The sequence below is a fragment of the Lithobates pipiens genome, unplaced genomic scaffold, assembly GCF_037356315.1.
Source record: "Lithobates pipiens isolate NorthernLeopardFrog02 unplaced genomic scaffold, aLitPip1_a1.2 Scaffold_16, whole genome shotgun sequence".
Lineage (NCBI taxonomy): Eukaryota > Metazoa > Chordata > Amphibia > Anura > Ranidae > Lithobates > Lithobates pipiens.
This window is the reverse complement of record NW_027507748.1, coordinates 452,014,056-452,041,161: the sequence shown is the minus strand read 5'-3', so window position 1 is coordinate 452,041,161 and position 27,106 is coordinate 452,014,056. Positions and strand designations below refer to the sequence as shown.

Below are 27,106 nucleotides of genomic sequence, written 5' to 3'. Positions count from 1 at the left end.
AGTTTTGCGTGACCATGCAATTGTCATTAAAAGTGTGTCGGCGCTGAAAATTGACATGAGCAGGAAAGAGGTAAGAGTGGCCGGTATTGAAGTGGTTAATCAGCTTCAGCCACTGATGAGTATATTCATGAAAGCAAGGGGTGCAGCTGTTCGAATACTGATGGTGGTGGATGGATTCCTCATCCAACTTGTTTGTGTGGATGGAGGAATTTTTTTATTTTTATTTTTTTCCCCAGTCATGGCACTAGGCTACTGTATATGGATAGCATGGGAGCTATTAACATGTTGAATAGACTATCCCAGTAGTTGCACACAAGGTGCAATAATCCCCTTTAATTGCAACTCTTTATATATTGGAACATAGGATATATAGAGACCGTATTCTTTATAGATCATATTACTGTCTGTATAAATGTACTAGTGTTTTCATACTATATGTTTCACAGATCTGGGCCTCTTCATGAACACTAATTCAGCTGTCATTTATTTTCATTGTATAGTGTATTGTAACCTGGGACATTAATATAGGTCAGATAGTGGTATAACTAACTGCCTTACCTGTTCTGATATTTTTCTCTGTTTTTCTTAGTTGGCTTTATAAAGAGGCTTCTGTACAGGAAGTGAAAGTACTGCCAGAAGACGGTGCAGCTGATGTGCTTGTCATAATAACCAATGCCGCTTATGGAAAATACAGAAAGCTGTTTTGTAAATGAACATTTGCACTACTTTTAATAATCCAGGACTTAAAGTGCACTTAGAATGTTTTCCTGTTTCAAAATATTGTGGACCTAGAATGTGAAGTACTTATTAATTGCCATTTCAAAATGTTTTGGCCATAGATGAATATATATATTTATTTAAAGGCTTTATGCACTATACAAAAAAGTTATGCCTGCAGAAGCCGGAGGGGGGGGGGGGGGGGGGTGTTAATGTGTAAATGAACGGTTGCTTAAAAGAATCTTCAGTGGCCTGATACAATTATATTATTGTCCAGTAAAAGAATAAAACCTATTTTCATAAGTCTTGATGTGGTTTACATTCAGTGGCATAATCTGCAACCGTACAGAGGCAGAATTTGTGGTGAGGTCAAAGATCTTTCCCCTTCTCTAGGCAGGGGTCCTTGACTCCTGCCCTGAACGGCGCACGCAATCTGAAGCTGCTATAACTTTCTTAAACTGTCAAAAAATTGCTTGTTGCAACTACGGCTTTCCTTCGTGGTTTGTGTACAGAACATGTTTTAAAGCAAACCAATTCTTCCTTTTAAAAAAGAAACTGTTTGCTTTAAAACACGTTATCCTGCGTGAGAGAAGATTCCTGGCCCTCTCCAGCCTCTGTTCCTATTCTCGTGACCAAACCCATGGCTTGACTCTGACAACACATCTGGTGTCTTCTGTGTGCACATGGTGTCCATTTAATTTGTTGGTTTCCAGCCGCTGATCGGTGCCTTCATTTTCTCCCTGGTGTATTCACAACCTTCTATCCATCACACTGCTGTATGGATGGGTATGTGCATTGACCAATCCCAGCCTCTATAATGCACAAGGAACTTCAGTGTATGGATGATAGTGCTTGTCATCGATTCCCTTGATTGGACTGAGGTGTTACTGTTATTATAACTGACTTTATTTTAATCTTCTCTTTTGGACCGCACTTGGGATTATCCCTGTATGCATAAGCAATCTAAACTTTAGGACCTGCAGCTAGCAGCAGGGTTTGTGACCAGATATTCAGCAAACTTTTTTTACAGGAGGTAAATGTTAAGCACCATAGAATTTTTTTAAAACTCAGTAGTTCATTACGTTTCAGTAGGTAGCTTAGCAGTTAATTTTCCAAAGAAATTATTATACAAGATTTATAGAATGCCAACAGTACCCAGTGACGTGAACAGCCTCCGAGGATACACAGAGATGAAACAAATCTCCCTACATTAATTTTTCTACATGTATATCTGCTGTCTTTATGTTGATATGCTGTTTTAGAATGTGCAAGTTCTGTTCGAACTTTCACTTCCTGTACCCCCATCTATTGGATTGTGGCTGCGTAAAGTAGAGGACCTAGTGCTCACAACACAAACAAGAAAAGCACTCCTGAACATGGATGCAATGGAATATGTTCATACTATCTGACGAAGGACAGGCCCTTCTAAACTCTTGAAGATCACGCTGAAGCGGTTTGACTGAAAGGCAACAGCGTTGCCCGCCCGTCACGCTCGTGTCAAACACCAACTCCCCCCTCCCCCCTTTGTATTTTTCCTTCCCTCTCCTCCTCCTTTCCCTTCTTGCTTTTTCCATCTTTTATTTACTTTACTGAAGGCTGTTTATGGCCTGCCTGTCTCTCCGGTCTGGCCAGCGGGTTTGGGACATAGATGAGCCGATCATGCATACAGCCAGTTGACTGAAGCAGCATTACAAATATGGATATATATATGATGAAGAATGGCTGGGGTCAAATTGGGTGGTGTATATGACTTCACATGATCTCCCTATTGTACTTTGTACCACCCATATTCTAAGTGAAAGATGAACCTTCCCATGAAGACTACTATGTATGTTTGATTGCCTATGATGGCCACAGTTGTCTTGTACTTTCTCTGTACTCCCTTTTCTTGCAAAATTCAATAAAACTTTATATTTGAAAAAAAGAATTTTCACTTCCTGATTCCCCTGTAGGAGGAGATCATTGCTAGACAGCTGATTGGAGGAAAGACCACACGCACACACACACACACACGTTTCCTGTGTATAGTTTAGCTGACTGCTAATCTATTTATAGCAAATGCCTCCAAAACACTTTTATCTCTGAGCCTCCAGAGAGCTTTTCAAATGTTGATGGCTGATAACAGACCAACAGAGCAGGAAAAGCTAGGAGAGACAGGGCTTTGAAAAGAAATGACAAAACTACATATATGTGCCCAGCTCAAATTTCATGAATCAGGTTTACATCCACTTTAAGGCTGCTTTCACACTGGGGCATTGGTTTTAGCAGTGCTGTTCGGCAGCTAGCGGGGCGCTTTTAACCCCTGCTAGCAAGCGAAAAAGCTTCAAAACCGCCCACAAAGCGCTGCTGCAGTGGCGCTTTGCTGACGGTTCGGCGCTGCCCATTGATTTCAGTGGGCAGGGGCGTGTTAGAAGCAGTGTAACACCACTCCTACAACACTCCAAAGATTCGGCTTGCAGGACTTTTCTTTTTTTTTTTTTTTTTTTTTTTTTTTAACCATCCTGCAAGCGCACCACTCCAGTATGAGAGCCCTCGGGCTTTCGCACTGGAGTGAGGAGAGGATCCTTACTGGTGCCATTTTTAGCGCTATAGCGCCTGTGAAACGCCTCAGTGTGAAAGCAGCCTTAGTTGTGCTTTGATTGCTAATGCAGTATAGTAACACGTGACTCCCAATGTTAACAAGATGTTCATTTCATGTTAGTATGTGGCTGAATAGGTACGGTTTAAAAACATATTTATATCTCAAGACCGAATGAATAATCGGTTTTGTATGACAAATTATTTTAAAATACAAGCACAATGACCCAACTAGGACATTTCAACCATAGATAGTAGGAATGCAGATGAGTCATCCTAGCACCTCATTATAGGCTTGGTACAAAGGAAGTAGGAAGGAATGCATAGTTAAGAAAACACGAAGAAATAGAAAAAAAAAAAAAAAAAAACTTAACAGTTCCTGTTTTGTGAGCAGCAAAAGTATAACTATTCTATTGTCAGTCTATTGTCAGTTTTTATGCAATAACAGCTTCTGATTCAGGTCAATAACCTCCGAAATAAACTGGCTAGAGTCGATGAGGTCCTCTGCAATGATGTTTGTAGCATCTTTGCTAACTCCAGGATGTTGCTTCTGCACCCAGCTGTTCAGGAATGGGAGTTTAGGCAAAGTTAACGTTTTCATGGATCCCAAAGGGTGTTTTAAGACATATGAGGTGTTTTCTGTCAAATTAAGACCAGCAACAAAAAATTCACCTGTAAAAAGAATATTATAAGATATTAAAATTAGAATAGCATGGAAGACCTAGAAATGTATTTAAATAGTTTTAAAACGCTAGTATTTAACCGCTTAAGCACCAGAAGGATTTACCCCCTTCCTGACCAGAGCACTTTTTACAATTTGGCACTGCACTGCTTCAACTGGTAATTGTGCTGTCATGCAATGCTGTACCCAAACAAACTTTTTTTCCCACAAATAGGTTTCTTTTGGTGGTATTTGATTACCTACAATTAGTCTTTTTTTTAGTTTTTTTGCAACATGAACAAAAACTAAATAATATTTTTCTACTTTTTGCCATAAATCACCACAATAAATGCAATTTTAGTCATAAATTTAGGCCAAAAAGCATTCAGCCACATGTCCCGGGTAAAAAAAAAAAAATTCAATAAGCGTATATTTATTGGTTCGCGCAAAAGTTATAGCGTCTAAAAACTATGGTACGTCTTCTAAAATCAAATTTTTTGAGGTGCTAAAATGGCAGGGCAGTACAACACCCCCTCCCCCCCCCCCCATCTTGGAAAGTAGACACCCCAAGGACTTTGAGAGGCTTGTTCAGCACATTGAATAGGTTTTTTTTTTTTTTTTTTTGCACAAGGGATTATGTAAAAATATATTTATTTATTTTTTAGACATTATTTCAAAGTTGTCACTGAAATTATATATTGCTGAAACATGCCACTGGGCATATGTGAAATTAGACCCCAAAATTCTGCTGATTCTCCTGAGTACAGCGCTAATACATGTGTGGGACTTTTTGGCAGTCTAGTCGCTTACAGGACTCCGAAAACCAATCACCGCCTTCAGGCTTTCTAAGGCCTCTTTCACACGGGGCGGATCAGTAATGATCCGCCCCGCGATGATCCGCTCGCTCCGTTGTCCCCGCTGAGCCGGCTGCCCCCGCTGAGCCGACCGCCCTGTCAGCTCTCCGCTCTCCTCTATGGGGATCGGATGAGCACGGACCGTGTGTCCGTGTTCATCCGATCCGCTCTGCAGACGGATAGAAAAATAGGATTTTCCTCCGTCTGCAGAATCGGACTGTTGCGGAGGCAGAGGAAATCGGGTGTCTGCGGATGTTCATCCGCAGACACCCGCTATCCCATAGGGATGAATGTATGCCCGTATTTCATCCGCAAACGGATGGATGAAATACGGACATATCATCCGCATGTGTGAAAGGGGCCTAAGGGTGTAAATTCTTGATTTCCTCACTACCTATCAGTTTCGGAGGCCATGAAATGCCCAGATAGCACATTGAGTATTTTGAAGATCTTTTTGTCACAAAGTTTTGAACATTTGAAATAAATTTTCCTTTTTTTTTTCTTCATTTTCCAAAACAAATTGGAGCTGAAAAATACTCACCATGCCTTTCTGGAACTAGCTTGGGGTGTTTACTTTCCAAAATGTGGTCATTTGGGGGGTTTGTGCTATCTTGACATTTCAGGGCCTCCGAAACTGATGGGTAGTAAGGTGTGAAATCACCATTTTGCGCCATTAGAAAACCTGAAGGCGGTGCTTGTTTTTCGGGGTCCTGTATGCGGCTAGATTCCCAAAAAGTCCCACACATGTGGTATCACTGTACTCAGAAGCAGCAGAATGTATTTTGGGGTGTAAATTCACATATGCCCATGGCAAGCTTAACCACTTTCAGACCGGACCAATTTGCTGGTCAAAGACCAGACCACTTTTTGCGATTTTGCGTCGCTTTAACTGACAATTGCATGGTCGTGTGACGTGGCTCCCAAACAAAATTGACGTCCTTTTTTTTTTCCCACAAATAGAGCTTTCTTTTGGTGGTATTTGATCACCCCTGCGGTTTTTATTTTTTGCGCTATAAACAAAAATAGAGTGACAATTCTGAAAAAAACGCATTATTTTTTACTTTTTGTTATAATAAATATCCCCCAAAAATATATATAAAAACATTTTTTTCCCTCAGTTTAGGCCGATACGTATTCTTCTACATATTTTTGGTAAAAAAAATCGCAATAAGCGATTATTGATTGGTTTGTGCAAAAGTTATAGCGTTTACAAAATAGGGATAGTTTTATAGCATTTTTATTAATAATTTTTAATTTTTTTTTACTAGTAATGGCGGCGATCAGCGATTTTTATTGTGACTGCGACATTGTGGGGGACCCATCAGACATTTTTGACACATTTTTTGGACCATTGTCATTTATACAGTAATCACTGCTATATAAATGCAGTGATTCCTGTGTAAATGACACTGGCAGTGAAGGGGTTAAGTGTTCCTAGGGATGTGTTACTAACTGTGGGGGGGCTGGGCTTTCATTTAGTGAACACTGATCTCTGCTCCAATCACATGGAGCAGAGATCTGCGTCACTAGTTGCTAGGCAGAATGGAGAAATGTTGTTTACAACGGCACTTCTCCATTCGGCCGCTCCGTGAGACGATCGCGGGGATGCCCGCGGCGATCGAGTCCGCGGGTCCCGCGACCGGACTCACGGGGGTCCCGACCACCGCGGGAGCGCGCCAACGGCGGCGCGCTCCCGATGGCAGGGCGGCAAATTTAAAGGGACGTACATGTACACCCATTTGCCTGCCCGTGCCATTCTGTCGACGTACATCGTCGTGCGCTGGTCGGCAAGTGGTTAAGCAATAAATCATTTAGTGACAACTTTTGTGGGGAACATTTTTTATTTATTTTTTACATTTTCCTGAACCTTGTGGCAAAATATTCTGCTCTTAAAATGCCTATTTTTTTATTGCGAGAAAATTACTCTGAACCCCCAAACATTAGATATTATATATATATATATATATATTTTTTTTTTTTTTTTTTTTTTTTTTAAAGCAAACCTTACGGATTAAAATGGTGGGTGTTGCAAAAATATTTTTTACACAGTATTTGCACAGTGAATTATCAATCGCAATAAAAAAAAAACACACTTTGAATTTTAATGCACTAAAATGCACTATAGTGCCCAAATGTTTGGTATAGTATAAAAGATGATCTTACTCTGACAACATAGATACCAAAACACGACCGTCCAGCGGCGACTAACTACATACATTTTTAGAAGCCTTTACAGGTTACCACTTTGGATTTATAGAGGAGGTCCACTGCTAAAATTACTGCCCTTGATCTGACGTTCGTGGTGATACCTCAGCTGCATGGTGCAATTGCGGTTTGCATATGACACAAGACTGAAGCTTGTGTTCGCCTTTGCACTCTAGCATGGGGGGACAGGGATTTATTTTTATTTTTTTACACTGTTCCTTTTTTTTTTTTTTTTTTTTATAATTTTTATTGTTATCACAGAATGTGTCAATATCCCCTATGATAGCAATAGGTAGTGATGGGTACTTAATTTTTTTTTTTAATTGGGGTCTAATAATTGACTCTAGATCTCTCCTCTCCCCTCAAAGCATCTGACCACACCAAGATCGGTGTGATGAGATGCTTTCCCAATGGCGCTGTTTATAGCAGGTGAAACCGAAGTCATGATCCCCTGATGAAGTCACGTGACCCGTAACGAACACGCGTCGGGACACAGCGACCGGAAGTGACGTAGACCGAGCCCGCAGCTCGTTTATACATTGTTTGTACAGACTGTTTGTGAGTATCTTTTAAACTTTTTAAATAAAAATAAACCTGTTGAAGCACTTTACACTATGGAGTATCCTTCCTCCATCTCTGCTTAAACTCATGCATATGCCACATCACTGAGGAACCCTGACTGTAATACCGCAGAGGAAATCCCCTTAAAGGGACCATAACATTGGTCAGGACCTGGGAACCCCACACTAAAGGGAAAATTCCGCTAAAGGATCCCAAAGCTCTCTATATATACGCTGTTACCTTACAGCGGTAAGGTAAGGGGACATCCATTACTGGTATATACGGAACCACGAAGGTTATATCCCCTTCCACCAGCACCACTGCCCTTCCTATTGCAACATTTCCACATTGTTATGAAGGAGTCACACCCTGTGCGAATTTGGGAATAATTGCAGCACTTTGCACCTGAAACGGACTGTTGTCTGATACACTTATATTTTTTGTCACCTGATTACCGTTTATGTTTGAAGGTTTGCCTATGCGCACCACAGCAGAACACCTGCACTGTATGCGATTTCTAGGATCGCAACACACTGCACTTTGAATGTTATATTGTGTTTTTTCCTTTACTTTACGTTTTGATGTTGTAGATTCTATACCAATAGTAACAAGTATTATTGTTTAATCAGCCACAGAGGCACAGTAGAACACTTGCACTTTATGCGATTTCACGATCGCAACACGCTGCACTTTGGATTTTATATTATTTTTCACTATTTTATGTATTTATGTTGAAGATTATTAGTAGAAATGAGTGTTGTTGTTTAAATTAGCCACACAGGCACACCTTTTTATCATACCTGTATTGTTTGCTACATATCCCCTTATTGTGGATTTTATATATCACTTTTACCAATAGATACACTTTCCTTACGTACAGCGCACCACTACCTTTCCTATTCATGAAATGCACGTAGCTTCCGGTTTCATAGGCCATAGAGCTGATTGGAGCCCTTCTGATCTTTGATCAGCTCTATGGTCTGCTGGCGGAACCACCAGCTGCATTATCAGGTTCCCCAGTGGGACAGGAGAGCCAGAGAAAACCAAGGAAGAATACGGTCGGGGGAGATGTTCCATCCCAAAGCTTGTAAAAGCAGGCTAGTGCCTAATTAGCCGCTATGGTTGCTTTTACATGAAAGCCGACCGCTGGCTGAAAAGAACGATACCAAGATGATACCTAAACCTGCAGGCATCTTTCTGGTATAATCACTCAAAGTCAGGCAACGTACCAGTATGTTGCCGGCCTCGTTGGGCATATATTGTAAAATTTATTTATTTTTATTTTTTTCATGCAGCCTGTGGGCTGAACAAAAAAAAAAAAAAAAACAGATATTGATCTGGTGGGTATGCCCACCATTAGAATACCACCCTGCATCCACCCACTTCTAATGATGGGCATACATGCAGCGCTGGAGTCACTGATTTACGTATTGTGGGAGCAAACGCTGTCGAGATAAATAAATCGGTGCGGCAGCTGAATGGCCTACCTGAAAACAAAAAAATGGTTAACAATAAAAAACAGTAAAGTATAAAAGAAATACATGATAAAACCATAGTAACAATAGAACATTGCAGTTAAAGTGGTCGTAAACTCTCCCCCCAGATATAGGGTGTCACGCCTATATTTGTGTTTCCTACAGACATTACATTTTCTTTTCGTGGGTAGGGGTACCAGGGAGGACATAGGGAAAATGCCTCTCGTGCAGCTAGCTTAATGCATTTGCGTTGGAAAGTTGGGGCACAGCACCAACTGGAAACTGAAGGGCTGTGATGATCTCTTCCTTGAATTTAACGAAGGATCCAGTTTGTCCTGACGCTTTGTACGGCACATAAGCGTTCAGCAGAGCCAATTGAAGTATACAGACACTTTTTTTTATACAAGCGCCTGGCCTTATGGGCAATTAAGTATGGTGCCATCAACTGATCGTTGAGGTCCAGCCCTCCCATATTAAAGTTGCATTTGTGGACGCAGAGGGGTTTCTCCACAACACCAGTCGCCGTTTGAATTTAGTCCATCGAGTCTTTCTGCGTGAAGGGAGGACAGAATGAAACCATTCCGATTATCCCTCCACCTTACTGCAAGCAAATTATTACTTCTCAAGCAGGCTCTCTCCCCCAGCCTAAGGGGGGAATCTACAAGCTGCTGGGGTAAGCCCCAGCGATTAGATCGCATGGTGCCACATGCTCCAATTCCATGAGCAAACAAGTGACTAAAAAGTGGCACGCTCATGTAATAATTGTCCACGTACAAGTGGCACCCCTTTCCGAATAAGGGTGACACCAAGTCCCACACAATCTTACCAGCGCTCCCTATGTAGTCTGGGCAGTTCTCCGGCTCCACATTACTATCTTTTACCTCGTAAACCATTAAACTATATGTATAGCCTGTTGCCCTGTCACAGAGCTTATACATCTTGACACAATATCTGGCATGCTTGCTGGGAAGATACTGTTTGAATGACAAGAGGCCAGAAAACGTAACCAGACTCATCAACGTGGGCAACTTGATCGGGAGTAAACAAGGCTGCAAACTCTAGGTTGAAGTGGTTAACGAGGGGCTGAATTTTGTGGAGCCGATTGTATTCAGAGTCACCAAGGACGACAGAGTTCATTGTCATTAGAATGCATGACCCGCAAGATCTGCTCGTATCGTCCCCTGGCCATGGAGGCAGAGCACACGGGCATATGATGAATTGGGTCATTGGACCAATATGACCGCATCTCACTCTTTTTGGTAATGCCCATGAGGAGGGATAGACCCAGAAAAGTCTTACATTTGGAAACCATAATAGGTTTCCATTCTCTGGCAAGGGTCAAATGGGGATTAGCGGCGATTGACCAGCATACAAATTTCTTTGGTCCACGATAGATCTATAGAGATCTTCTGTGAAAAACAAAGAATAAAAAAAAATCAAGTGACTTAAAATCAACTGTTTCCACCTGAATTCGGGGCTGGCCAGTGAATGGGAGAAGTATGGTTGCTGCAGAAGTGGTGGGCTCCCAATTCGGATTAGCAAATGCAACAGGACGGGCCTGTCTTTGTCTTCTTGGTGGCTGCGGGACTCTACTTGTGCTAGCCACCTCACCAGCTTGAACTGCACTTATGGGATTCGCCACGTCACCACATGATACTGCAATGCTGGTTCAACTATGACCAGGGTGTACTAGGCCACTGGTACTGGCTCTCTGCTCCATACGAGAGCCCTGCGGTTCTTGCACCTCAACAACAGCAGAAGAACAGAGTCGGGTACTCCTGACCTTGGTAGGTCATCAGAGCTATCTGTCAGGGTGCCGCTGCTGTCTACGGGTTTGAATACTGAGCCTGAATCTGATGGGTGACTTCCTCTTCACTCTCATCTGCCATGTTCATAAACGTGTAGGCCTCTTCACTAGTGTACCTTCGATTGGACATTTTGGCTTCTAAATTTACTGGTACAACTAGTGAGACTCACAGGAATAAAGAGCTCCTGACTGTCAGCGTCTGCTTCAAACACTACCAAAAACTGTTAGGCCTGATCCCTGTGAACGCTGCAGTTATATGTGCTATGTGAGCAGTGTATGCTGCATGTCGGAACGTGCGGCCTGATCCTGCCTTTACACAAATATAAGGTTATTCATTTACCGCTGCAGGTTTCTGCTTCTTACAATACACCTCTATTTACAGGGATTTCCCCGTCAGGCTCCAGTATGTTCATGGGTTCGGCCTGGCACTCAGGGCATGAAAGCTAAATGGATTTACCCCCTTTTTGAAGATACCAAATTGCAGTATCTTCTTTATTATACATTCTCTCTGTTCTGCTCATCTACCTTGAGTTAAGAGTTCCACTGACATACCCGTCACATGCGTCTTTTTGTCTACAAGTTTTAATGTTAACAAAACTTTGAAAATTGCTTCACCGTTCACCATTTTATGAAATCCTTCTTTTTTCTGCACCCTTGAAAAAGGAATCCCGAAATGCGTTGGGTGTTAGGAGGTTCCATCATACGTGGTCTACATGGTGATATTATTTGACTGTGCCTAGTCAATCATTGTTTCATGTTTACTTAATAATTTTTATCATGTTAAATTTGAATAAATACTTTTTTATTTCTATACTTTTTTAATATTGTCTAATATATGTTTCCTAAAAAGTCCGCTTAGGGGGAAAAAATCTTTTCTTCTCACTTTGTAATTTTGGATGTGGCACACTAAACAGAACTGTTTTTGCCAGTCACCTTTTCTTTCTCCTAGTTATGTGTGTTGTGTTGTGGCAGTGATCGATTGATACTGCACTTGGGTGAGCTGGGTGGAGGGACTAAAGGCAGGTGCTAGCAGGTATCTGGGCTGATCCCGTTCACGCTGTGGTTTTGGGAACCTTAAACTACTGGGGATACTATTATGGATCTGATCAGATATTGAGCTGTTCAGACACTATAATCCTAAGGGAGGTGTATGGTGCATGCGTGGGTGTTAGCACTACTGGCACTAATCTGACACTGCCTGGGGAGACACAGACCCTAATGCCTCATACACACACTCAGATTTTCTGCTGAGTTTTTCCTTCAGGTTTACCAAAACCATGTAGTACAAGGGCCTGCCTGATTGCATACAAATTGAAACTCCTAAGGTTTGACCTCATATTATACGGTTTTGGTAAATCTGAAGGAAAAACTCTGTGGAAAAACGGATAGTGTATATGGGGCTTAAGTGATGCTAAAACTAATGTCGCCCCCTTGGTGATCGGGAATTTAAACATGTATTGGGTAATATACAGTGGGTTTCCTGACGCTATAAAAACAAACTAACCAGCGTCGACATAACACTAATACGGTGATCACTGGTAATGGGGTGAAAGGGTTAACTAGGGGACAATCGGGGGTTAAAACCTTTATTAGGTAATATATGCGGGTACCTGATGGTGAAACTAATCAACTAACTGGCTAACCCGTGACACTAATATGGCGATCAGAAAAAAGATCTATTAGTGACACTAATGACAGGGTGAAAGGGTTAACTGGGGGGCGATCAAGGGGTTAAACGTTTATTAGGTGGGTGCCCTGGACCTATCTGGGCCTACTACTAACAAACTATCTTAACACTTATTACATGCACAAATTATAGCAATGCAGTGATCAGTGAAAAATATGACAACTGCAATTGGTGATGCAGTGACGGAGTGAAGGGGTTAACTGAGGGGGTGACAAGTGTACCTATGTGTCCTGGTGTTAGTGTAGTGTTGTGCAACTCACGTTTAGACGTCCTCTCTCTGGAACTGAAAAGATATCCACGAGGGGAGATTACATCACTTCCCCTGCCTGTGTTTACACTTGCAGACAGGGGAAGCATTTTCATTCACCAGAACCGATCAGCAGGTCCAGGCCAGAAATCAGTGGCCTGGACCAGAAGATTGGTTGGTTCTGGAACGAATCCGACCGCCACAGTCAAGGAAGGAGGGGGGGCGGCGGGCTTGCGTGCGCCCCCAGATTGCGGGAGCGAGGGAGGTACAGGTGCGCTCATTTGCGCACCCGTGCCATTCTGCCAACGTATATCGGCTGTTGGTGAGTGGGTAATAAAAAATAAGATATTTACAAGCACAGGATACACATTCTACTTTAACCACTTAAGGACCGGCTCTCGCCGATGTACGTAGGCAGAATGGCACGGCTGGGCAGAAGCACGTACCTGTACGTTGCTCTTTAAGTGCCCAGCCGTGAGTCGTCGCGCTCCCGACCCGGTCCTGAGCTCCGTGGCTGCGGGACCAGCGGACCCAATCGCCGCTGGTGTCCCGTGATCGGGTCACAGAGCTGAAGAACGAGGAGAGGTCTGTGTAAATAAACCTCTCCCCGTACTTCCTAGTGTGGCTGTCACCGATCGTCTCTTCCCTTTTATAGGGAAAGACGATCAGTGACGTCACATGCCAGGCCAAAGCCCCCTACAATAAAAAAACACATAACGTCATACATAACACCTACACTGCCCCCTAGTGGTTAACTCCTTCACTGCCAGTGTCATTTACACAGCAATCAGTGCATTTAAATAGCACTGATTGCTGTATAAATGACAATGGTCCCAAAAATGTGTCAAAAATATCCGATGTGTCCGTCTTAATGTCGCAGTCACAATAAAAATTGCTGATCGCCGCCATTACTAGTAAAAACAAAATATTAATAAAAATGCTATAAAACTATCCCTTATTTAGGAAACGCTTTTGCGCAAACCAATCAATAATCGCTAATTTTTATATATTTTTGGGGGATATTTATTATAGCAAAAAGTAAAAAATATTAAATTTTTTTCAAAATTGTCGTTCTATTTTTGTTTATAGCACAAAAAATAAAAACCACAGAGGTGATCAAATACCACCAAAAGAAAGCTCTATTTGTGGGATTTTGTGACAATTTTGTTTGGGAGCCACGTCGCACGACCACGCAATTGTCAGTTAAAGCGACACAGTGCCGAATCGCAAAAAGGGGCTTGGTCCTTTGGCTGCAAATTGGTCCGTGGCTTAAGTGGTTAAAGAGGAAAAAAAACCTGATGGGTTTACTTGCTCTTTGTTTCCCTGCAAAGGCAAAGCATAATGGGTTACTATGCAGAAGGAATCCTTATATGGGGAACTATAAATAAATATTTGAAGCACCTACAGGTAAGCCTTAATCTAGGCTTACCTGTAGGTTAAAGTGTGTTGTAAGGGTTTACAACCACTTTAAGCCCCGGACCATTTGGCTGGCCAAACACCAGAGTGTTTTTTTTTATTCGGCACTGCGTTGCTTTAACTGACAACTGCACGGTCAGGCGACATGGCTCTCAAACAAAATTGACGTCCTTTTTTCCCACAAATAGAGCTTTCTTTTGGTGGTATTTGATCACCTTTGCGTTTTTTATTTTTTGCGCTATAAACCAAAAAATAGCGACAATTTTGCAAAAAAAAAACGCATTATTACTTTTTCCTATAATAAATATCCCCAAAAAATATATAATAAAATTTTTTTTTTCCTCAGTTTAGGCCAATACGTATTCTTCTACATATTTTTGGTAAAGGAAAAAAAAGCATTTATTGGTTGGTTTTGCGCAAAAGTTATAGCGTTTACAAAATAGGGGATAGTTTTATGGCATTTTTATTAATAATTTTTTTTATTAGTAATGGCAACGATCAATGATTTTTATCGTGACTGTGACATTATGGCAGACAGATTTGACACTTTTGGCATGATTTTGGGACCACTCACATTTATACAGCGATCAGTGCAATTAAAAATGCATTGATTACTGTGTAAACGTGACTGGCAGTGAAGGGGTTAACCACTAGGTGGCACTGTAGGGGTTAAGTGTGTCCTAGGGAGTGATTCTAACTGTGGGGGGGGGCTGTGTGTGACACAACACTGATCACCTCTCCCAATCACAGGGAGCGGTGATCAGTGACAGTGTCTTTAGGCAGAACAGGGAAATGCTTGTTTACATTAGCATTGCCCCGTTCTTCCTCTCCGTGAGATGTTCGCGGGTATCCCCACAGACATTGAGTATATCTGTAAAAAAAACTTTTAGGAGGGAAGTTTAAGGAAAAAAAAGCTTACATTTAAATGCCCATTAATGCACCCATCCATTGCAGCCTTGTCAGTCATTTGCAGTCTTCTATTGCAGCCTTGTCAGTCATTTGCAGCCTTGTCAGTGTCTTTGCTGGCTTGCTGTTTAAAAATGGTGCTGCCGAGATACAGAGCAGATGTCCTGTGTATCTCGGCGGCGCTCGGTAGCTCTCAGCCGTTCTTGGTGGCTTTCGCCTATTTTCGGCGGCTTTTGGCTTTCCGAAAGCCGCAGAGAACGGCGTGTGGCCGAAAATAGCCAAAAGCCGCCGAAACCGGCCAAAAAAACAGAGAAGCTCACAATCGGCGGGGGATCGGCGTATAACACGCACCCACGATTTCCCCCTGATTTTAAGGGGAAAAAATCGCGTGTTATACACCGATAAATACGGTAATTTATATAGCACACAGTAGGGCCTATTTAGATGGGCACCAATCAACCTACCAATAATTTGGAGTGCGGGAGGAAACTGGAGTAACCAGAGGAAACCCCACAAAGTTAGTTTTTCAGCAGTAGAGATATGGAAAGTCTTATTTGCTCCTAGCAATTTGTTATTATTCTTGGCAAGGACCAAGGCAAGTGTTGGGAAGGATGTAATGAGTGACCAACAGAGCAGAGTCTGGATCTGTCATTGGAGGAGTGAACGTTCGGTATAAGTGTGCCATAGTATGTAAATATATTATGCATACTTGAACATTATGGCAAAAGCCCCAACAGACTTTAGTTCTGCCTTATTTTATAAAACTATATTGTATTCTCTTAATTATTAGACTGCATTGAATTAGATACTAGGATGATTTAGTCAGTGTTTGAGTTTAATGTTGCAAAGCACTTTCAAGCCACTCTTACATTCATATTGTCTTATTTAGCCGATGTAATTTGGTCAATATTATGACTCCATGGCAAAAAGTTGAACAAAGTCCTCATTGTGCTTATATCTTCTTATTAGACAGGTGCATTTCAGGTCATTTAGAATTCTCTCCACTAAGGCAAGACCATACACGGAGCAAATTTATTTCCTGCAACCTGGGGTTGCAAGAAAGAAATTTGCTTGATTTCTCCCCCATCAACACAAACTGTGTTGACAGGGGAATCCCTCCTGTTGAGACATTGTCTGCTCACGGTAGGGGTAGTCGTCTCTGCCAGGAGAAGACAGTGATTGCTGCTACTGGCTATAGCAGCCCCTTGAGATACTCGTAAGCGAATCCGGCAGGCTGATTGTACCCAAGTTGATTGATCAACTTGGTACATTCAGCCTGCCCATTAATGGTTCGAATCTCATTCTGAACTGGGCTGGCCTAAGGGAAATAGGTGTTAAATTGTCTCATCCCTTGATGTGTAATTTTTTTCTTAGAATTTTCAGACATGGCACCTAATATAACCATCCCTTGGTCTTGGTGGACAAGCATTTCAGAGTGAGCTGATTGCATACACTGTTTGCTCTCGCAGCAATAGTATTAACTGCTCTTCTACAACTGTAAGACACCATTAGTACCTGGTCGTCCTGAGTGCTTTTTCGTCTCCAGGAAGTTAATCAAGGAGTGCTTATTTGTTGTGTCTGCCCACCAGTAAGGTATAGAAGGCCACAGGTGCACATCTTTTAATGTCATATTATTGTCATAAGAAACAATAACTTGGAATCCCTTTTTCCACATGTTCCTTAGTGTAGGTGGTTCCTAGACAAACACAGTAAACACAAGAATATGCTTATTGGCCAATTCTCTTTCAATCCAAAGGTTTCATTGAAGCTCCTAAATGTAGGCCTTTTGAGTGTAGCAAAAAAAAAAACATTTCTAACGCACTACACACTAACACAAGCTACAAAATAGATTGGCTATTTAGTGTTAAGACATTTGCTTAAAATCTCTTGCATGAAGAAATTTGAAGATATGATCAGTGCTGTAAGAATAACTGTAGGAAGACTGGTTACTATGGGGAATAAGTTACTTAAAGAGGAACCTCACCATGGCATATGGCAGTGATGGCAAACCTTGGAACCCCAGATGTTTTGGAACTACATTTCCCATGATGCTCAGCTATACTGTAGAGTGCATGAGCATCATGGGAAATGTAGTTCCAAAACATCTGGGGTGCCAAGGTTCGCCATCACTTGCATATGGAAATGAAATATCAGCTACAAATAATGTAGCTGCTTCCTTTAAAGAAACAGATACAGTAAAACCTTGGTTGAGAGTAACTTAATTTGAGAGCATTTTGCAAGATTAGCAACATTTTTAAATAAATTTTGACTTGATATACAAGCGATGTCTTGATATACAAGTAGTGTCATGTCACAACTGAGTATAAAAGAGAAGAGAGGCGCCTCCAAGTGTAGCAATATGGTGTGGTCTGGGGTAAAGCTGTCCACATAAATCATCTTCCTCAAATTCCAATGGCGTCATCCCTTCCACTCTGCGCTCTATGAGCGGTTCAAACCTCGCTTTCAGATTGCTCTACTGCAGAGTAGTCTTTCTGGTCACGATTTCAGACTGACGGGTGAGAGCTGGCGGTGCGGAGGATGATCTATGTGCCTCTTTTTTATCATCAACCATATGAGTTGCTAAATGTTGTATCTTCATCAAATGTAACCATATTACTAAACTTAGAGACGCCTCTCTTCTCTTCTATACTCTGTAGCTCCTTCTGGATTTTGCTTCTAACCTCCTTGTGGAGGCAGCCATTTGTGGATGGATATTTTATGCTTCTCCTCCAATGCAATAGGTTGTATAACAATTAGAGCAACTTTTATTTTAAGGCAAGGGTCTGCTTTAAAGTCTAGTTTTAACTTTAAGAATAAAAAATTAAAAAAATAGTAAATGCACATACTTTTGCAAAAAAAAATAAAAAATGTGCACTAGCCACGATGGCAGACGGGATTTTATAGTTCATTCATTCACAGATCTCTGAACAATATTGTGCCTTTTGCTTTTCTTCTTTTTTTTTTTTTTTTTATCCGAAACACACTGACACTAAATAAAAAACATTTTTTTTAATCCTACCTAAAACAGACTGACCCTAGGTCTAGGATTTGGGTCATGGGTCCTGACACTAACATAGCCATCAAGCCATTTTATTTACTTTTTTTTTTTTTTTTTTTTTTATACTTTTTTCTGGCTAGGAGAAAAAGATACAATGGGGGTTATTTACAAAAGGCAAATCCATTTTGCACTGAAGGTGCACTTGGAATTGCAGTCGCTCTAAATCTAAGGGGTAGATCTGAAATGAGGGGAAGCTCTGCTGATTTTATCATCCAATCACGTGCAAGCTAAAATGCTGTTTATTTTCCTTGCATGTCCCCCATGGATCTACAGCGACTACACTTCCAAGTGCTCTTTCAAGTGCAAAGTGGATTTTCCTTTAGTAAAAAAAAACCCAATGTATCTTTTTCTCAATTCAGAGGAGAACGCATGCAGGGTTGGGTTTTACTGAGTGATCATTAGGCCTCAGGCAAACTGGATGTTATGAAAACACCAATGGCGTTAGCTGTAAAAAGCTGTAGCTGTAGAATGAGTTTTCCAGCGTTTCTGCAGTAGAGGTTTTTATCTTTTTTTAGCAAAACTATACTCCCACAAAAGCTTATGGTTCAAAAACACCAATAAACACAGAATAGCTGCGTTTCAGCGTCTTTAAGCTCCTATTAAAACTCACTAGTTCTGGCCAGGGTTTTGCAGCCAAAAAACGCTCCTGCCAAAAACGCTGATAACAGCCTATGTACTGTATGCATGGACACATAGGATAATATGCTGGGGAATTTACTGGCTGCAGAAAAAAAAACACCTAAAGCCGAAAGCAGCAGCCCTAAAAACAACCAGTGTGCATGAGGCCTTAATATGAGACCAGGAGCCATCAGTGACAGCACAAATACTAGAGTGCATTTATTTGGTGCCTCAGACGAAGGCCCACTTTAGCCATGCCACATTTGTTTAAGCTTGGCGCAAGCGGGTTAAATAATGCTGGTTACACACCAACTGCAGATCACAGACTTTCCCAACTACTAAATATTAGATTGTGTAGAATTTGTATGTAATGTTTATCAAATCAGCACTGCTGTAATCTTTATAATATGAAAAAGAACAATAAGATATTTTCAGCATAAGGCTCGGTTCACACAGGGGGCGAAACGACTTGCCGCGCCGCGACCTGACAAGTCGCCCCCGTTCTGTACTACGGAACCGTTCTAAGAGGAGCGACTCGAGTCGCTCCGACTTAGAAAAAAGTTTCCTGTACTACTTTTGGGCGACCTCGGGCGACTTGCATTGACTTCTATACAGAAGTCGTTTGCAAGTCGCCACTGAGGTCGTGGCAGGTCGCGGCGCGGCAAGTCGTGTCGCCCCCTGTGTGAACCGAGCCTTACTATTAAAAGTTTGTTAGTTCGCTCAAAAACGTTGTTAAATTTACTGCTGGAATAAAATTGAGGCAACAAAAGTTGAACATATCTTCACACATCTTCAGGAGAGCCTTAGTAGCACTGAACCCTGGAACTCAAATATGCAGATCCGGCTGGATCTGCATAGTGGGAGGCACGGCCAATCAACTGCAGTACCATGCAATCTGGTGCCTGCAAACGAACTGCGTTTACAATTTGCGTTTGGTGTGCCATTCACAATATATTGGCACCTGCAACAGATCACGAAGGCAATGCTTTTTAAATGTGGTGCAGGACACACATGGAATGCACCTTTAGTTCTGTGTGAATTGGCTCTTAGAAATAAAATGTAGGCTAAGCATAATCTGCGATTTCCTGCTGTTCCAATACCATATACCAATGATGGCGAACCTTGGCACCCAAGATGTTTTGGAAATACATTTCCCATGATGCTCAACTACACTGCAGAGTGCATGAGCATCATGGTTAATGTAGTTCCAAAACATCTGGGGTGCCAAGGTTCACCATCACTGCCATATATTTTTAGCAACCAAATATATCAGAATATCAGATATTATTGGTAGATTCTAAAATCATCATAGTCATCATAGTCATCTTAAGCACACTGACTACATTGTTTTATGCATCATAAAAGTGATTCTCAAAACCGGACATTCTTTATCTAAGAGCCTACTTAGATAGAAGCAAGAGACATTTGAATATGTGTTTTCTTTATCCTTACATGTTTTGGACATAGCTTGGATCCAAATATCCTCTGTATGCAGCTAATTAGATGCATATGGTGTACTGGGGACATTGACTGTAGGTTACGACATGCTAGGATGAGTATCTCCTTTGGGTTGTTTGTCATCCAATCTGAGATCTCATTCAGAATTTCCTAAGGTGGAGAAAAGCAACACATAATTCTACAAAATATACAGATTTTTTTTTTTTTATATATTGTTTATTGCATTTTTTTTTCTTAACATGGGGTAAGCCCCTAGTAGATACAGTAATAACAAAGAAAGGCGGAGGTCGCAGCCTCCCAACTATAACACATAATAAGGAGTAACTTCTTTCTAGTCAATTTCACATTTGTTCAGGAGTTTCGTACATAACATATATCGGTATCCCCCTGCTGTCATATTGAAGTATTATCACTCTCTGCTAGTTACCTAAGACAGCAGTTAGTTTATATTTCCGATCTCCCCATGTATATTCACTTCGAGAGATGTGTAAATGAGTCGGTGGCAACGGCCTACATGTCAAGAAAAGCCAAAGAAGACTAGGAATAGAAGGAAAAAGAGAGGGGGAGAGAGAGAAAGAAAGGATAGAAAGAAGGAGATTTTTTTAACATTTCTATTCAGAGAACAGTTTTAATTGCAATTTAGCAAACAAGGCTTCCAGGACAATACTTGAATATACTTTAAATTGTAATTATGAGCCTTACAATTATGTCATTTCGTTATGTTTATAAAGTAAATATATTTGTTTGAATGATTTCTATAGGAAACTGGTTTCTCCTCTAGTTACAGTAAGCAGTCACTTACCTCTACTGTCAAAAACGTATACAATCCATGTACAAAATAGAGGTTTGGAGAAGGAATGTCAGGCCTGTGAGCTATTCGAAGATCGAGGTATCTGATACCAGCATCCAGCTGCTGAGCAATCGTTAAAGTCTAAAAAAATTACAAAAACAATTTACACATTTTATACCAATACACATATATATATATATTTTTTTAAATTAATTAATATAATTAAATTACTATATGAGAATAATGCCCTGGAACAGTAGCAGCTATGTTTGCTTCACGATAACGTCCCCCTGGAACAAGACCAGTACATTTTATTTTACAAGTTCTAACAAAAGCAGAACTGAAAACCTCCCAGCCAAATATCCTGAATTCAGCTGTATTTTGTAACGCTTGTGAACACATACAACTCTAAAGCTGGCCATAGATGGAGCGTGGTCGCGGGAAAGAAATTCACTCGATTACCCCATCAACACAATCAGTGTTGATTGGGGAATCCCTCCCACAGAGCCATTGTGTTCTCCCAGCTGGAGAACACAGCGAATACTGCTAGCAGTTATAATAGCTGCTAGCAATAATCGCATGTAAAATCCAACAGGCTGGTTGTACACAAGCTGATCAATTGAGCAACTTGGGTACAATCAGCCTACCTGTACATGGTTTGAATCTTGGCCAGTCCCTGCTGAACTGACTGAAATTCGAATCATCTATGGCTGGCTTAACTCTGAGTTTACATAAATAATTTTATTGTTGAAAATAAAAAGGAATCAACAGTAAATGTATCCTTATATTTTATGAAGCTATTATTTTACTAATTAAGGGTTCTTGCACATGAGCAAGTATAGCACAGGAGAACATTTTCTTTTCTTTGAATACGACCATACACTACACTCCTGTTTACGTCAACAGCGATACATACTCCAGTACATGCAGTCATTCATGTCTATGGGAGGTAGTACACAGCATCTGGGCTTCCTGGGGAGGGGAAAGCCAGTGGAATTAATGCTGCATAGGCTCAGCCACCCATGTGCAAGTGCCCTTAAATTGAATTTAACTTAAGTTAACATATATCATTTTTTCAGTTTTTCTTTTTCCCTGCTTTTATAAGAATTATATTGGAATGCTTAATCATTCTGCCATTTCAAAATTCCTTATATTTATTGATCAGGCTGTCTGCAAAAGTGTTAAAAACAGGAAAGCATCCCTGACATATCTAAATTGCTTACAACCTGCAGTCTTCGAGATGAGCAAAGGGTATCTTAAAAAATGAGGGCTTCAATCTCTTGTAAATAAATCAATTCAATAATAAAGTGGATAATAAACCTAATACCAAGCATTCATAAGAAGGCAGCCTCCCTCCTCCTCCTATATATCCTTCATAGTCTGTATAAAAAATATCAGTGTAAATACCTTTTTTTAACTGGCTCCTGTGTGGTCACATGATCCAGCAGCTCTGACTGCTGTGTCAGAGAGCAGCTGCTGCAGGGGAGCAGAGGAAGCACCAACAAGGAGGGGCAATAGGAGCTGTCGTTGAGTGGCCCTTACACAGAGGATCCAGAGCTTCCATATCATGTGACCACACTTGAGCGGGTAAAAAAAAATAAAAAAAAATTTAAACAGATTTTTTTATTAAAGGTATTGCAGAATTCACATATTTAAAAGTTACTGATGTAGACACGTCATTCCCAGAAATGTATAGAGTTAGGGGTTATATAACAAACAAATATTGTAGGCCTTAAGCGAAGAGATTGCACTATGTTTTTTAAATGCATAGATGCATTATTTTATGGCTAGTATCAATACTACAGGTTAAACAAAGGTTAGTAACTTATAGGTTATCCAATAATGTTCACCTCGTTGATATCGCTGAGGAGTAGATACTTTCCCTAGTTAAGTGGGGAACTTCTAGAGTCAGCCATCCAAGGCTTCCAGTTTTTGATAAATATGGACATTTAGGTGAGCCTTGGTGAACATAAATTCCAATTAGAATTGTTAATTTGGGATTGCTATAAGGTGAGATACAGCCGGGGGTGTGGCAGATTTCCATTGCCGAGCAAGGGAAAGCCTGGACACAATAAAGATGTGAGTGATAAGTGGTTGGAGTGGATGAGGTCAATCCTCTATTCCTACCCCCAGCAATGCCAACTGCAGTGTCACACTACAAGCTGTTCCCGTGATAAACCTGTTCATTCCAAATACATCTTTCCAGAACATAGAAATTACCGGGCAAGACCACCATATGTGTGGGGAAGTTCCCAAATTTTCACAGTTCTTCCAGCAAGTGGGGGGATGAGATGGGAAGATTTTGGACAGTTTTTCAGGCTTGTAGTACCAGAAGCGTTGTAGTTTTTGGTCTGATTCCCAATGAGTAAGACACTTGGTGAACCATTGAGTGGCATGGGATGCTTGGTACCAGGTCTTGGGTGTGGCAGAGAAGTTGAAAGTGTATTACCATTTACTCATCGTAGGGAGTTTCTGTTCTGGGGGAGGGGAGTTTAGGAGCTTGTAAAGTTGTGAGAATTGCAGAATTCCTACACTTTGGTTGGAATCCGACCAGTGTAGGCCACTGAGTGCATGCCGTATTTGAGGGTATTTGTAGAAGTCTTGATGACAAATATGGTATTTGGACTGCAACTCGTGGCATGAGTATAGAGTTCTGCCATTGTAGAGGATCCCTATGTGATGAATTCCAGCTGATGACCAGGAGGAGAGTGTGAGGCATAAGCAAATAAGTTCAAGGACTGAGATTGGATTGAGGTTTAGGGATTGATGTGATAGAAGTTTGTTTTGTTGGAGCCTAGCTTCCCATGCTTTAATAGTGGCATTGACTGTACTAAAGAAAGAGCGGTGTGGACGGTGTTGCAGGAGAAGTGCAGCCATAAACTGATCTTTTTTATATAGGTTACGCATCATAGGCAGGAGGAGATGGAAGCTGCATTTTTAAGAAAGCTTATAATTATGCTTTAGTACTACTTGAAGAGCAACATAATAACTTGTTATCACAAAACTCATATTTTCATATGTTAGTCAGACAGAAAAAAAAAAGACATAGGTCCATCTAGTTTAACCAACAAAAAAATAAAATAAAATACAAATCTCCATATACACAATCCTATACCTACAGTTGATCCCAAGGAAGGCAAAAAAAAAAACGATTTGCTCCAAAAGGGGGAACACATTCTTCCTCTTCCCTCAGGAGGCAATCAGATATTCCCTGGAGCAACAATTTTCTTTAGGGTGTCTGTGTAATATTTGTCACAAGTTACAAATAATGAATAGTGCATAGAATAGATCAGATCCTTTCATTACAACCAACCAACAGACTAACCAGCAATGGCCAACTGGTACAGCTGACACTTTTGGACTGCCTTATTTTTCTCGACGTGTTCATTATTAGATCCATCGAACAGGTTATTATTGATGGCCCAAGATGAATGTCTTGCCTGACTCCAGACAAGTTATTTATTTAAAGGTTAAAAAGGTTAGAGCCTTAATATGTTTTTTTTTCTGTTGTCTGTGACCCCATTGGGGAAACTTCCTCTTGCATCTTTTTCCCTGTGATCATGAGAACAGGAAATGGGCAGTAATCCCTCCAACAGGAACACAGAAGGCAATAAAAGCCTGATAGAGGGTTCTAACTAACGAAGGCTACTAAAAAAAAAGTATGACTGTGCCTCGGTTAGGAACATATCAGGTCATGCCCTCTTTGGCTTTTGTATTTCTAGCTGGAAAGTAATTTTTCAGTTGTACAATTCTAGTGCAGAATTGGGCACTCTAGGAAAATTAAAACCCAGTTATTGATGATTTCTGAATTTGTTAAGCAAGTCATTGGCTAGCAACCAATAGGGGGACTGCCAGTGAAGGCCTGTGTGGCCTGTCCAAATATCTAGGTCTGGGCCTGACCTAGTTGAACAAGAGTAGGGATGTGGGTAAAAAAAAACACTTGGTCTACAACTGTGAATACCATCACATTGAAAAAAATAAAAAAACCTCAAGCTAGCATTAAAAATAATAAAAATAATGATCTACCTTAACATCTGGTAAGTAAATTAAGAACAGACATGCAGTAAATAATACAGTCCTATCATTTTTTTTTTTAGCCAATACATGGGTTAGTGATTAACAATGAATGCTAGATTTCATACCTCAAAGATTAGTTATGGTTTCTAATCTTCAAAATAAAATAGATACCTGTGTCGTACTCCATCGTAAAATTATTTTGCGCGTCAGAGAAGGCACATATTTTCCTAAAAAGAGCAGCAACTTTGGCGAATCTGGATCAATTGGTGAACATCTGTCTAAACAATAAGTCATGGTGTCATGACTCCCTGATAAAGAAACACACAATTAATCATGAGATCCAAAGTCTCCAGCTTGCAGAATCAGGTCATCAAATCTTAGCTTAAATCTATACTTAAGAGCAATGGCTTTCTGGGGAGAACAGCTGGTTTGTAAAATGGCCCTGCTATCAGATCAATTTAAAAGTGATAAGGATGATTGATTTTACATACAGTATTTAACCTCTCAAAATGTGTCAAAGTTTAAAAGCCTTGTTTTCAATTGATAATGATAAATTTGCATAGGGGCAGTCATATTTGCTCATTACATACACAAATTTTAAACTCGGTGTATATTTTGTATGCTTTGTCTACTGTAACCAAGTCTTTGGCGTAATATTAACTCTTCTGCTACCTGCTCACATTCTGAAGACCCTAGTAAGAAACTATCCCCCCTATGTATTGCCTAGAATTGTAATATTAATGAGACACCTACTAAAGCATTAAAAAAAAAAAAAAAAAACTAGACAGTTATTCGGAAAGATGCAGGGCGTAGCTTTTTCGTGTCTGTTCCTTACTTCACTACTTATTAATTTGGTACCACTGATCAATTTTAAGATAGGAGTTGACGCTCTATAAATTTCCAAGACATTGGTATACTGACCGATTGCATTCGTTTGAGTCACTGATCTTGAACAACTATGCAAATCAGTTAAGAAGAAGAACATTCTGCCTTGATCTGGTTTTTCTGGGTCAGTAAATCAGTGAAGCTGGTTGATCAGCCAGGTAATTGTGCTTTTCAGGAGAGTTCAGCAACTTGTAATAAATGTGAATGTCTAAGGGCCTTGTTTACTGACTTGAACTCTGGAAGATTTACCCCCCTTCATTTCCTGACCATTTTTTGCGATACGGCACTGCGTTACTTTAACTAACAATTGTGCGGTCGTGTAATGTTGTACCCAAATAGAATTTTTACTCTCTGCTATTAACCACTTAAATACAGGGCACTTATACACCTTCCTGCCCAGACCAATTTTCAGCGCTGTTGCAATTTGAATGACAATTTCGTGGTCATACAACACTGTACCCAAACAAAATTTTTATCATTTTGTTCCCACAAATAGAGATTTCTTTTGGTGGTATTTGATCACCTCTGGGATTTTTATTTTCTGCTAAATAAAAAAAAAGACAGAACATTTTGAAAAAAAGTTTTCTCATTCACTGATGGGCATTGATGGGGCTGCACGGACAAGTACTGATAAGGCAGCACTGATGAGGTGGCACCAATGAGGTGGCATTTAGCGGCACTGATGGGCACTGATAGGTGGCACTGATATGTGGCACAGATGGGCACTGATAGGTGGCACTGATGTACTGATGGATGCCAATCAGTGCCAAACAATAATGCCTGCCAATCAGTGATGCCCATTGTAGGCACTGATTGGCATCCCTGGTGGTCTAGGGTGGCATACCTTGTGGTGACATCCCTGGTGGTCCTACAGGCAGCGCTGGTGGTCCAGTGTGGGCATCCTTGGGGGGCTGTTCTAATAACCAATCAGCACAGCCCCCCCCCCCCCCCGTCAGAGGAGCAGCTGATCAGCTTTCCTCTACTCATGTCTGACAGATGCGAGTGAGGAAAAGCTGATCACCGGCTCTTCCTTTTTACATCGTGATCAGCCATGATTGGACACGGCTGATCACATGGTAAAGAGTCTCCGTCAGAGACTCTTTACCTAGATTGGAGTTGCAGTGTGTCAGACTGACATGCCACAACAACGATATTAAGCCCCCAGGC

At 40.9% G+C, this 27,106-nt stretch overlaps 2 protein-coding genes across 3 annotated transcripts in view; one reads left to right on the top strand and one right to left on the bottom strand.

The window, feature by feature from the left end:
- The window catches only part of GTPBP6 (GTP binding protein 6), a 79,674-nt gene extending 77,030 nt beyond the window's left edge, over nt 1–2,644 (top strand). For both annotated transcript variants that reach the window (XM_077482808.1, XM_077482806.1), the window contains one exon: nt 590–2,644. In XM_077482808.1, the coding sequence (XP_077338934.1) occupies nt 590–713 (124 nt within the window). In that variant the 3' untranslated portion in view covers nt 714–2,644. The remainder of the gene's footprint in view (nt 1–589) is intronic.
- A 748-nt stretch (nt 2,645–3,392) lies between these two features.
- Nucleotides 3,393–27,106, bottom strand: part of LOC143983294 (PI-PLC X domain-containing protein 1-like) — a 40,789-nt gene continuing 17,075 nt past the window's right edge. Inside the window, exons 3-7 of the mRNA XM_077482809.1 lie at nt 25,226–25,362; nt 21,050–21,178; nt 20,242–20,397; nt 16,629–16,809; nt 3,393–3,966 (exon numbers count right to left, since the gene is read on the bottom strand). Coding sequence (XP_077338935.1) covers nt 3,722–3,966; nt 16,629–16,809; nt 20,242–20,397; nt 21,050–21,178; nt 25,226–25,362 — 848 coding nt within the window. The 3' untranslated portion in view covers nt 3,393–3,721. The remainder of the gene's footprint in view (nt 3,967–16,628; nt 16,810–20,241; nt 20,398–21,049; nt 21,179–25,225; nt 25,363–27,106) is intronic.